Source organism: Halichoerus grypus, chromosome 10 (assembly GCF_964656455.1).
Source record: "Halichoerus grypus chromosome 10, mHalGry1.hap1.1, whole genome shotgun sequence".
NCBI classification, from domain to species: Eukaryota; Metazoa; Chordata; class Mammalia; order Carnivora; family Phocidae; genus Halichoerus; species Halichoerus grypus.
The window spans coordinates 126822095-126835065 of NC_135721.1; the positions used below are offsets into that span (position 1 = coordinate 126822095).

The 12971-nt window shown below is 52.9% G+C and overlaps 1 protein-coding gene across 1 annotated transcript in view; it reads right to left on the reverse strand.

Moving 5' to 3' along the window:
- Positions 1-12416, reverse strand: part of PREX1 (phosphatidylinositol-3,4,5-trisphosphate dependent Rac exchange factor 1) — a 175966-nt gene extending 163550 nt beyond the window's left edge. Inside the window, exon 1 of the mRNA XM_036099072.2 lies at positions 12127-12416. Within this exon, the coding sequence (XP_035954965.1) occupies positions 12127-12339 (213 nt within the window). The 5' untranslated portion in view covers positions 12340-12416. The remainder of the gene's footprint in view (positions 1-12126) is intronic.
- Positions 12417-12971: the final 555 nt, after the last annotated feature.

The window sequence follows — 12971 nt, forward strand, 5'->3', positions numbered from 1 at the left end:
AGTCAGGCTTGGAACAGCTCTGAGTCTCAGTTTCCCCCTCTGGAAAAAAGAGACAAATAAGTGAGATGATGTCTTGGTCTCTTCCAGCTCTCACAAGCTGATTCTAGGACTCTAGCTGCCAGTGAGTGACTTCTTTGGGTTAGTAAAAACCAAAAGGTTTGAACCAAGGCTTCTTCAGCCCTCAGTTACTAGATGGATATAAGAACTGGCAGCTTGAACAAAGACAATGCACATGGTCTGCCAGTTTGAAAAACTGGAAACCATGTAAATGCACAATCTAAGATAAATGTTTAAGTAATAATAATAATAGGGGCGCCTGGGTGGCTCAGTCAGTTGAGCATCCAATTCTTGGTTTAGGCTCAGGTCGTGATCTCAGGGTCGTGGGATCGAGCCCCGTGTCAGGTTCTGTGCTCAGCGGGGAGTCTGCTTGGTCTTCTCTCCCTTCTCCCTCTGCCCCTCCCACTCGTGCTCCCTCTCTCTCTCTCAAATAAATAAATAAAATCTTTTTTTAAAAAATAAAATAATTAGGGCGCCTGGTTGGCTCAGTCATTGAGCGTCTGCCTTCGGCTCAGGTCATGATCCCAGGGTCCTGGGATCGAGCCCCGCATCGGGCTCCCTGCTCCATGGGAAGCCTGCTTCTCCCTCTCCCACTCCCCCTGCTTGCGTTCCCTCTCTCGCTGTGTCTCTCTCTGTCAAATAAATAAATAAAATCTTTAAATAAATAAATAAAATAATAAAAATAATAATTGTATTCACAATATTTCACATTATATCAGTGGAATGACTGGAATTCTAGCTAATACACATGAAGCACCCCCTATGCGCTGGGCAGTTGCATGAGCTTTATGGATGTTACCTCATCTAACGCCCCCATTGATGGAGAAAGCAGCACTATTTCAGGAGAGAGGACACTGAGGCACCCACGGGTGAGGCAGATGGCCCTCGATAACATAGCCACTAAGGAGTCAGGATCCGACCTGGGCAGTGGGGAGCCCACGTTTCACTACGAAGCCCCCACATACCCTTACGAAGCCATCAGAGGCTCGGTGATGAAGAAGGCTTGGTGCAAACTTGGGAGGAATCCCCCAGAAGAGGCCAGAGAAGAAAGATACAATATCGTGTGGGCAGTGGGGTTGCTCCCAGGCTAAAACAAAGGCAAAGAACAAGGACAAATTTAACAAAAGGTGACACTGGCTGTCTGGAAGGGTCCTCATTGCCCAAGGTTCTACAATGAGTGTGGTGAGAGCAGAGATGGCCAACACACGGCGGGCGCCCCTGGGAGCCAGCACCATGCCCGGCGAATCCCTTCTCCTCAGCGACCACAGCAGCGGGAGCCCCCCAAGGGCCCGCATGTTGCCTGCGCTGGGCTGCAGTACCCCCAGCAGCCAAGCAGGCCCAGATGCCCAGCAGACGCTCGGTAAAATGTGTGTGAAGATACGACAAGCCTGGCAGGTAGGAACAGCAACTTTCCCAGTTTACAGCTAAGTAAACTGCCTATTTCACAGCTAAGTAAACTGAGGCCCAAGAGTCCGCTGCCCCAGGTCACAGAGCTGGGAAGTGGTGGCCAAGGACACACGCTGGCAGAACCGCATCTCAGCAAAGAGTTTCTACTGCCCACACAAGGGGTCAAAATCACACACAAAATCACCAAAGGGACAGGATCTAGGTAGTAGGACTGGACCCTGGAATGGGGACGACAGGGGAGGGGAGCTAGGTATAAAGGACACTGTTGGGAAAACAGGTGAAATCTGAATCCAGATTGTAGATTGTATAAATTAGTATCAATGTTAAATTTCCTGATTTTGTTCAGTGTACTATGGTTACATTAAAGAGAACATCCGTGTTCTTAAGAGATACATGCTGAATGACTTAGGGGCATCACATCTACAATTATTCTCAAATGGATCAAAGTCATGATAATTGTACTAATGTATGTGTGTGCGTGTGCACGTGTGTGTGCACACATATGCGTCTATCTGGGGTTGGGCGAGGCAGGTGGAAGAGGGGAAGGAGGAGCGGAGGATTAAAAGCAAATGTAGCCAACAGCTAAGGATTGGTGAGTCTGCGTGAAGGGGATACAGGGGGCTCTGTATTCTTGACATGTCAAAATAAAAAGTTACCCAAAAATTAACTTTAAAAACAAATGTATGAAATTGCCCATAAATATGGCATACGAGGGTTCTGTGTCTAGTCCTCTGCACCTATGTAGAAATATATAATACCTACAGCCAGGTATATATGCAAAACGTTTTACCATCCTTGGCTCCATGAAAGAATGCTGTGGCTGAATGGACGGGAGGGAATGTGCTTTTGACACACACCCCACCACTTTATTTATTACCTTTGTGATCCAGGGGAAATAAATCTTCAAAACCACCCAGCAACAGTTTGGCCAGCCATCAGCTGGTGGCTGGAACCAGACAGAGCTCCCTCTGCCCTCCCGGTGTGGTAAGGGCAAGAGGCCAAGGACACCAGTCTTGTAGCCACTCCCCACACTGGGCTCCGCGCGCCCCAAAGTCAAGGCCGCTCATTAAGAAAGTAGCAGGAACCAAACTGTGTCTCATTCATGCCCTTTTCACTCATCTACTCCCTTGCCCGAAGCTGATAAGGGCTGGGTGGTGGAGACTGATCAGCAAACACAGCAGACCGGGGCCCTCAGCCCACACCCCACCTTTGGTCATGTTTGAGAGCATGAGACTGTCTTAGTCCCAGGTCCCCAAAAGTCTGCACAAAAGTATTTAGCCGTTAGATCAACCAAGACAATTATGTCCCCTTATATAAGAAAACATACACACGTATACTGAGGAAAAGCAAATTTTTTCATTCAACAAGTATTTAATGAGCACCTACTATGTGCCAGGCAATGTTCTTGGTGCCTGACAAAGTGAATGGAACAGAAGAAATGGCCTGTCCTCTCGGAGCTGACACTCGGGTGAGTGAGACAAACAATAAACAGGAGGTTGGTCAGCCATCTAGTGTGTCAGGTGGTAGCAGGGAAGGGGAAGGAGATACAAAGTGGCGGGGTGGGGGTGGAGTACAATTTTGAAAGGGGGAGGGGTGGTCAGCAAAAGACCTCCTCGGGAACAGGCCGGAGTGAGCCACAGGGACAGTGGGAGAAGAGCATCCCAGACAGAACCAGTGAGAAGACCATGAGGCAGGAGAAAGGACATGTGTGGCTCGGGGGGCAGGGAGTAGGAGCAAAAGGAGATTCTGGAATTAGGTAGCGGTGATAATTGCACAACTTTGCGAAAATACTCAAAACCACTGAATCATGCACTTTGAAAGAGTGAGGTTTATAGTGTGTGAATCATATCTCAATTAAAAAAAAAAACTGTATGAGAAAGAAGAAGAGAGACTAACAGGAGAGGAGACAGAACCTTCCAGGCCATCCTGAGGACTTCGCTTTTACTCTGAGGGAGGCGGGAGCCACGGGAGGGCTCTAAGCAGGGCCGTGGTGAGAACTGACTCACCCGGACCCCTCTGGCTGTGTATGGAGGGCAGACCGGGGCAGGCCCAGGTTGAGAGCAGAGCAGGCAACTGTAATCGTCCTGGCTGCTTCTCGACCGGGTGTCCTTGGGCAAGGCACTTCACTTTCTGTGCCTCAGTCTTCCTCACCTGTGAGGTGGGTTTGAAAACTGCATTCCCCAACACCACAGGGCAGAGGTGAGACCTAATATCACACAGGAAAGTGTTGTTAAGGTGGCTATGAGTCGGGTGGAGGCAAAGGTACCACCGAACAGTTTTTAATCATGCAAATTAGTTTCCTGAACAGAAAACAGGGGGCGCCTTCCTCTCTCACAGGAAGCAGAGACCCATCATAAATCAACAGCCCTCTCACCAGGGGCCACCCGCACAGCCTGCTTACGCCCTGGTCATAAACAGGGACCCAAACTCTTCATCGGGTGTGGTCAGCTCAGACACAGCACTCCCCTGGAGGCTGAGACCCAGAAGGGATGGAAATAGCCCTGGGTCACACAAGAGCCTTCCCAGAGGGTCTGGGGATCTGCCTGGCGAGGGGAAGGTATGGTCCTCCCTCCTGGATGAGTGTCCAGGCCAGAGGCAGGAGGTGGCTGCTGAGATCTTGGGAAGACCCCCGGGCAGTACAATTTTCAGATCATCAATTAGACCATGCCACACCCCTGCTGAAAACCCTCCACTCCACTGAGAATCAAACCCACAGTGCTCACCATGCATGAGTCCCATACCACACCAACTTCATCTCCCCAACTCTGCCATCCTGGCCTCCTACTGTTCCTCAAACAAGCCAAGCATCGTCCTGCCTCAGGGCCTTTGCACATGCTGCCCCCTCTACCCAGAACACACTTTTCTCGACTCTCTCTACAGCTGGCTCCTTAACCCCAGGACTCAGCTCAGATGCCACCTCTTCAGAGAGGCCTTCCCTGACCACCCCATCTCAAGTAGATGCCACCATCCCCATCACCAACACATCCTCATTTTATTTCCTTCTTGGTGCATCCACTCCCCAGCTGAGTAGACTTGAGCAAGTTACTCCATTTCTCTGGGCCTTCGTTGCCCCATCTGCAAAATAGGCACAAGAGTTGTTGCGAGGGCTCAAAGAGATAATCCACACAAAGCATAGTAGGGCCTCGGTGAATATAATCATTACATCTGTCGCCACCTATTCAAGTGATCTCTCTTTGTATTGTCTGAAGATTCCACGAGGGCAGGGGCCTTATCCATCTTGTTCTGGCCACGTGCCAGCACCGAGCCCAGAGTCCATTTATCGAACGAAGAAGTGAATGAGTGAATGAAAGCACCAACCGCCCACAGCCCCCGCTGGCCCTAGCCTCGCTGCTGCTGCGGCTGGGAGCAGCTCCTTACAGAAGCCGCCCACCACCTCCCCGCAAGGGGGAAAATACAAGCCCCCAGATCCTGGTGGCTCATGGCCACCTGCTTCCACCAGACTTTGGTGGCCCTAGTCCCGCCAGCCTGAAATAGCCTTGCCTCCCCTGGCCCAGACACAAGGGATCGTCTGTCAGTCCCACCCTGGGGAAGGAACCAGGCGGGTAAACACAGATTGAGTGTCCGACCACAAGACAAAAGAGGAGCAGGCTGAGCCCCTTCTGGTCCTCAAGGAGCCGAGAAAATAAAAATAAACTTGACACAGGGCTAGGAGGCTGGAAGACTTCCTTTCTTCCTCGGGGTTCCTCTCAGATAGCAGGAGAGCGGGCAGCAGGTACCGGGGCAGCCCTGACCTTGGCTCAGCGCTGGGCTCTGCAGGCACTTCCCACGGATGACTGCACTTGGTCCTTGCGGCAATCCCCTAAGGGCTCCGATCATCTCCATTTGCAGACGGGGAGACCAGGACTCAGGGAAGCAAAAGGACTTGCCCAAGGTCACATGGGGGCAGAGCTGGGATTCGACCCCAGGCCGTTCGGCTTCTAAAATCCACGCTCCTGACCATGAACCCGAGACACAAGGCTGGATGAAAAGAGCGACCCTATCATGCCACTCAGGTAAGCACATACACACTCAGACACAGCGATTCCGTATGTCTCTGCATATGCATATAAATGCCCTGAAATGGACTGAAAGCAGAGCCGGTGGTGAAAGGAGGTTATAGCCCACTGGTTCGCAGCCAGGGGTTATTCGGTCCCCTGGGGGACATGTGGCAATATCTGGAGACATTTTTTGATTGTGCCAACTGAGGGAGCAGGGCGCTACATGTATCTAGTGGGTAGAGGCCAGGACTGCTGTTAAACATCCTACAATGCACAGGACAGCCCCCCACAATGGACAGTGATCCCGCCCCAATATTTCAGCAGTGCCAAGGGCTGAAGTATGGAGGGATTAGCCCCCGACTGGCAGCTAGGGCTGAAATGCCCCCTGTGGAACCTCTTTGAGAGGGACCTTTGAGCCAGGCTAAAACACAAATCCTGGGAACTCTTCTCCCAGAACTCTCAGGATGGAACCCTGACCAGCCTTAGGGCCACCACCCTTGACCAGAGCTCACCTCCCTCTGGGGGCCACAACTTCTGCAGGGGGGTCCCTCTAGGGTCTCACCTGCAAAACAAGGAGTTTCAGACACCCCTCTCCTCCCCCCCCACACCTCCCCCAGGCCACTTGCTCTCAAGTTCTATGTCTCCAAAACTCTGGGGCAAGAACCAGCTGGGGCCCCACCCTGTACCTGAGGAACAAGGCACACTGGTTTGAGGGCCAGCCCACCCCGATTACCCACCTCCTGCCAGGATTCCAGCCAGAGAGCTGGAGAAGAGAAATCACAAGAATCTGAGAGGTTAAGTTCTTCTACAGGCAGCCATGCCCAGTTTCAGAGACACCTCTTGCAAAAGCTGGGGGGGGGGGGGGGGGGGCCACGCTGTGAAGCAAAGAGGATGTGGGTTTTTTGATGTGAGGGAGTGGCCCAAGCTCAACAGGTCTTCTGCTCGGTGGCCTGATAAAGGGGGGACACCCTCTAAGAAAGGGGTGCCCTGAAGCCTCCAAAAGCCAGGGACATCAACTCCATGCATCTATTTTTTAAGTGACAGATAAATGGTTATGAGGGAAAACACCCAATAATAGTGAATGGGCGTCCGGGATGCTCATTTGAAGAACACGCTCATTCAAATGCACGGGATGTAGCATCTCTGTTGGGTCATCCTTCTCTGCAGGACAAGGGCCACATCTGCCCTGTTGACAGCTGCATTTTCCTGGCCTAGAACGCTGCCCAGACCATATAGCAGGTGCTCCCAAACTACCTGCACACTGAGAAAAGCAGTCTAATTTCTTTTTGGATTTCCCTGTGGGTGCTCTGTTTGCCCTGCACAAAAGATGCCCCCCCCACTCCTGCTGACCCTGAGGTTTTTATCATCAAAAGATTTTCCCTGACTTCCTAATGGTGTTCTGTCCAATACAAAGTGGCCTGGCATCCTGAAGCTCCGATAATTTGGACCTTTGGGCTTAATTCTTGTCCACATGGGCAGCCGGAGGTCTCACAAAGGCAGTTAATTTTGGTCATGAACGCAGCATCATCTTGGGGAGTTCAGGAAAGCGGTCAAGAACGTGGGTTATGCAGCCAGACTACCTAGGTTTGAATCCCAGCTCTGTCAGGCTGTGTGACCTTGCAAAACTGACTTGGCCTCTCTGTGCCTTGGTTTCATTTGTAAAATGGGAAGCACAATACCTAGCACTTCAGAGTTGATACACAGAGAATGCTTTATACAGGGCTTGCAAACATTCAGTACTTCATAAGTGTTAGCAAATTATTATTATTGCTGTTACATTAAGCTAGTAATCATGCTGAAATAGAATTCTTTCTGTCAGAGTTTTGTAACATATATGTTCACATACATATGCATAATTTTATATGAAGACAGTATTATAAATGAGATTTCTGAGTAGATTTTTCCCTTTATTATCTTCCTGCTTGCCTGTCTCCACAAGATACACGTCCTTGTATCCTTTTCCCTAAACGCCTATAATGTCCTACATATGACATGTGTATGTTATGATTATCGTTTATTTTCCCAAAGCAAAATTGTGTTATATACACTTCTCAGCTCCTACCTTTTGCAACACGCTGTCGTGAAAATCCCTGAAGTCACTGAGTAGGTCACTCTGTTTCAGTGACTACAGAATTTAAAATGTGACCCCCACCCCACCTCCTGGCATTTCTCTCTAGTGTGAGACTAGCAGCAAAAAAAAAATCTTTAAAAAAAAAAAAAAAACGGACAACACAAAACCACAGTTTCTTGTTTTGGCAAGCAGAGCTCCAATGAGAAGAGAAGCTCTGGTCTCCTACCCCCAAAAAAGCAGAACCAGAAAGCATTCTGGGAGCTTTCTGCCGACACCCCCTGAGCCTCAGGGACCCTGGTCCAGCCGATCGAGCAGACCCTCTGGGTGCCTGGGAGTGACAGAGGTCTCTGCCCCCAGCCAAGGGGAGCCCTTCGGGGGCCTGCTGACCAACCCTTACCCAGGGGTCTCTCTACCATCCACTCAGGCTCCTGTCTTCCCACCCCTGCCCGGCTAGCACACCAATCGTAGGATGCATTGGCACCTGCCCCTGAGGTCTCCCCACTTGCAAGCAGGGACCCCAAACCAATCCAACCAAGAGGCAGGTGGGCCCAAGATTCAATCAGCCTCCTCTTTAAGTGGGGGGGGAGACTGTGAACCCCAAACAGACAACCTCCTCTGACCCCCACCGCTGCACATCCCCAAAAAAGCCACCATAGCATACCGAGCACCAGCTATGTGCCTGGCACAGTGCTAACAGCTTCAAGGTCAGGTTCATTCAAGCGTCACAACACCCCTATGACACAGGTGCCATACTGTTCCCATTGTACAGATGGGGAAACTGAGGCACTGAGCAGGCTAGTGACCTTCCCAGGGCCACACGCAGTCAATGTGGAGGAAAGCCAGGATGTAAACACCAGCAGCCTGGCTCCAGAGCACCCCATTCAACCGTCACGTCATGGACAGACACTGAGCACGGAGGAGGAAGCTGGCAGCCTGCCACTTCCATTCTTCTAGAGCTCTGCCCATTCTGCAGAAGACAGAACAGGAGCCACAGAGGGGAAGTAACCAGAGGATGTGCAGGCAGAGGGTCAGGATGACAAAGACCTCAGTTCTGCCACCTTAAGAAATCATGGGCCAAGCCCTTTATAAGCCAGAGACAGTCTGCGAGGTGCCTAGGGACATGAGCTCTGGGGTGGGCAGCCTGCGACCAGACCCTGGCGCCGCTGTCTATGTGGCCCAGGGCAGCCCACTTAAACTATCTTTGCCACAACTTCCTCATGTGTCAGTGGGGTAATGACAACACTCCCCTCATGGGGGAGTAGAAAGATCAAATAAATGGGTACATGTGAAGGGCCCAGAACTGTCAATAATGAATCAGTGTCAGCTCCTACACGGTAATGACTAGAATTGTTATTATCATTGTTAACACTGCCCAAGAACACACAGGGAACACCCAACACAGCCAGGGCTTCTCAATGTTGAAATCCAAGGTTCTGAGTCAAAACCTAGGGCACTTTCCCCCACAATCTCTGTGGTATCCCCCAAGAAAGATCTAGCATCTCTACAAGAGGGCTGTCCTTGCCTTCCCGTGCCTCTTACATAAACATACACAAAACACGGCACCAAAGTCATCAGTCCCCCTTGGAGATGGGGAGGGGTGTAAACCAGTTCCTGAAGGTAGTGGGGAAAGACGGGGAGATTCTGGAGGAACCACAGAGCCCCAGAATCGGAACAAACAAACAAACAAAAAAAAACCACTGGTTCCGGAGTTTAGACAGTCAAAAGGAAATTCACTCAGGGTCCCTGTCCTCCTTTCAGTGCTGACTCAGACCTCACTTCCTCCAGGCAGCCCTCCCTGACTTCTCCTGCTCACTGGAAGCTGGAATCCTTTAACCCTAATCATCTGTATTATTTCATCATCATATAACAGAAAAATTAATGATGATAACTCATATTTATATACCATACTACCTGCCAGGCACTGTTCTAAGTGCTTTATATATATTTATATAACTGACTTATCCTCTTGAAAACCCTGTAAGATAAGATCTATTATCATCTCCTATTTGACAGATGAGGAAAGTGAGGCTCAGAAAGGTTAAGCCACTTGCCTAAGGTCATACAGCCCAAGGACTCAAACCCAAGCGGTCTAGCTCCAGAGCCTTGGATCTGAATTTCTGTAAGCATCCACTTTGCCACCATCAACTAGATTGTCCCCTCCTTGAGGGCAGGAACCGGGAGCTGGCCCTTCTGCATGTCCCACATTTCTCCGTCATTTCTACTGACAACGGGACCTTAAAACTAGGGGACACAGGAAGGCTAGGGCAGCCCTTCAAGACCTGCCTCTGCCTCATGGAATTAAAAGCGGGGAGGGATTACCGAGCATTCTTCCCTTACCAAGGATAAAGGCTCGGAGGAGAGGGTGGGAAGACAGAAGAGAACAACCTGCAGGCTGCCAACCTCACTGCGTGGAAAGCCTTGGTAATTAGCAGTTCCTGAAGCTAAGCCCTGGGTTTTCAAAACTGAAAGGCCTTGGGGTTGTTTAGGGGGCATTTCTGACGGAACAAAACAAGAGAGGCCTCCTGTGGCTCAAGAACAAGGTATGGCTGGTCAGGTTACACAATCAGTCCGTTTCCAGCACCAGCCTGGGGACACCCGAAAGGACAAGGCAGAAAAGCAGCCTGGATTCTCCTCCCCTGGGTTTACAGGTGGAGAAACTGAGGCCAGGGCAGGGAGCATGACTGGTCCAAGAACCAGCTCATCTCAGAACAGACAGGTCAATCCTAACAAAAATTGATGAACTCAATAATGTGGAAGTATGGAAATCTGTTGTTTTTTTCCTGTTTCTTTAATAGTAAGAATGGTTGATTCCAATCAATTTCCATTATTCCAGCAACCTCAGACTCTACAAGTGGACAATTTGAAACCACAGTTAACTCAAACACAGTCTGTTATCTGTTCTGAAACGCACCACACCATCTAAGCAAGGGTGTGGGAGGAAGAGGTATATTTTCTTACCCATTAATATAAAAATTGGTTTGTCTTTCCTCTTCCCCTTCCAGACTGAGGAGCAGGGAGTGGTTCAGAAGGAGAAGTAAGGAGTTCCCGAGCATTTGACATTGCTCAGAGATATCAGAGCTGTCTACATCTTTATATCAGAAACTGCCAGCTTCCTTTTTATTTTTTTAACTATGAGAGAGGGAGAGATGGGAAAGAAATGCCAACCGTGCCTTATTCTCACAGGCTTTTCTAGAAGGGTCCTTTAGCCAAATGGTTTTCAATGCCACCGCACAACTCCCCAACCCCCCCCCCAACACACACACCTCTTTTCACAGAGAGAAGGGCTCTCTCCTCCCTGAGTTGGAACTAGGACCTCACACAGCCTCGCTGTACCTCCAAGCCAATGGGGACCCCAGAGGATGCCAGAGGGCTCCCTCTTCCCCCCAGAGACTGGGAGCTGCAGAGCCAGGCTCTGGGGTCTCTGGAGGAACAACCACCACCCCCACCAGCTCTTCCTGAAACAGGATTAAAAGACTTCCTAGAGCCGAGAAGAGAGTAAATGAGGTCCCAGCAGGAGGCATGGAGATTAAAGACCTCAGAGTCTCCTAACTTCCAGCGAGGCTTGGCCCCAGGCCCACCCCCTCCACCCCCTGGCCACTTTTCTCACTTCCTAGGAGAGTAGGGAAGTGGCCCCTTCCTCCCTCTCACAGGGGGAATTAAAAAAAAAGGGGGGGGGGAGAAAGAAGAAAAGAAAAAGAAACGCACCATAGTAGTTTGGAGCACCGGCTAGGACTGCCCTGGTTCAAAACCCAGTATCCCCAATTTACCAGCTGTGTCATTCTGGGCAAGTTACTCAACCTCGCTGGAGCTAAACTCTCCCATCCAAAAAATGGGGTAAATACTTGTGGCCTACTTCATGGGCCACTCGGAAGGCTAAATCTCCTAATGACACATGTAAGTGCCTACCACATAGTAAGCGCTCAACTGTTTAGAGTCTGACGCGGTGGTTTTGCCACTTAGAGATGGGGGTGCGACCTGGACTGCCGAGTCGTGAGTTCGAAACCCACTCTCCCCAAGCTCCAGCAAAAGCGTGTGCACTGGGGAAAGGGGTCCTATCCTGACGTTTTGTGGGTTTGTGGGATCTCCATCCCTCTCCCGGGCTCTGGGTTGAATCCTCCTCTCTGAGGGGCGCTGGGCTCTAGGATGTCTAGGATCTGTCCCAGATGAGTAGTCGGTGGTGCACTAGGTGGCGAAGAAATCGCCGGGGGAAAAAAACGCAGAAGCGAAAGCTCCCGGCGCCTGGGTCCCAGAGCCCCTACCTCGCGGATGTAACTAATTTTAAAACTATTTGAAAGGCGGGAGGGGAAAAGAAAAAGACAAAAGGGCAGCGTGCAGGGGGGAAACGGAGTGCGGGAGACCCCGAGTCCGGGCTTGGACCGCTGGCCGGCCAAGGAGGCGAAAGCCCAGCTCTGGAGGAGCCCAGATCTCCCCACTTCTCTGTGCGCCCGCCAAGGCGCCCCTGAGGCGACTCCCACGACCCCCAGGGACCTCTGCCACAGGTTGTGGGGACCGCCCCGCGCTGGAGGCCCCTGCGCTCCAAAGCAGGGCTGGCCGGGACAGAGGCTGTCCCCGCGCGCCCCGGGCGACACTCACCGATTGCAAGAAGCGCAAGGTGCCCACGTAGTCCCTCTCGGTGCCCAAGATCTCGTTGAGGACGCAGAGGCGGAGGCGCAGCTGGCGCTCGGAATCCCGGGCGGCCGCGCACGGGCCAGAGCTGGGCGCAGCGGCGCCAGGGGCCCGGGGGTCCGGGTGGGCACCGTCCCCAGCCCCCTCGCCGCTGGGATCGCTGCCGCCGGGTCCCTCCATTCTAGCGCGGCCGCGCGGCGCCGGCTCCTTCCCCCGCGCGAAGGTCGCGCCGAACGGCGACTCAGGCGTCCAGGCGCCCCATCCCGGACGGGGCGCGCCGGCGGGCCGGGCTCAGCGGCGGGCCCGGCGCCTGGCGCGGCGGGCGGGCGGGACTGGGGGCGGGCGGCCCGGGCCGGGGGCGGAGGCACCGCGCGGAGGCTGGACGAGGGGCGGGAGGGGGCCGGCCCTCGGGGCTCCCAGACGGCGGGCCCCGCCGCCGCCACCGCCCCCGCCGCCAAGGGAGCGTCTGCCAAGTGCCACGCCGCTCTCGGGCCGCAGAGGCGCTCCGCGGGCGCACCGGGCCCCTTGGAGACGCGCCGCGGCGCTCGGCGGCTACGTCGGAAGCTGAGAGCGGCCGGAGCCGGGGCGCTCGGGCGGGAACCCTCCGGCAGGGGCGCCGCGGAGGCCAGGGACCCCGAGGCGGCGCGTGCGCCGCCGCCCGCGCGCCAACTCCGCGCCCGGACGCGTGGCCCCCTCCCCCGCCGCGGGCTACGCCACTCCCACCCGCCACACGCGACACCCGCCGCGCGCAGGCACACGCACGCAGGTCCGGCCGCCGCGGTCGCCGGCTGCCGCCGCTCGGGCTGAGCGAA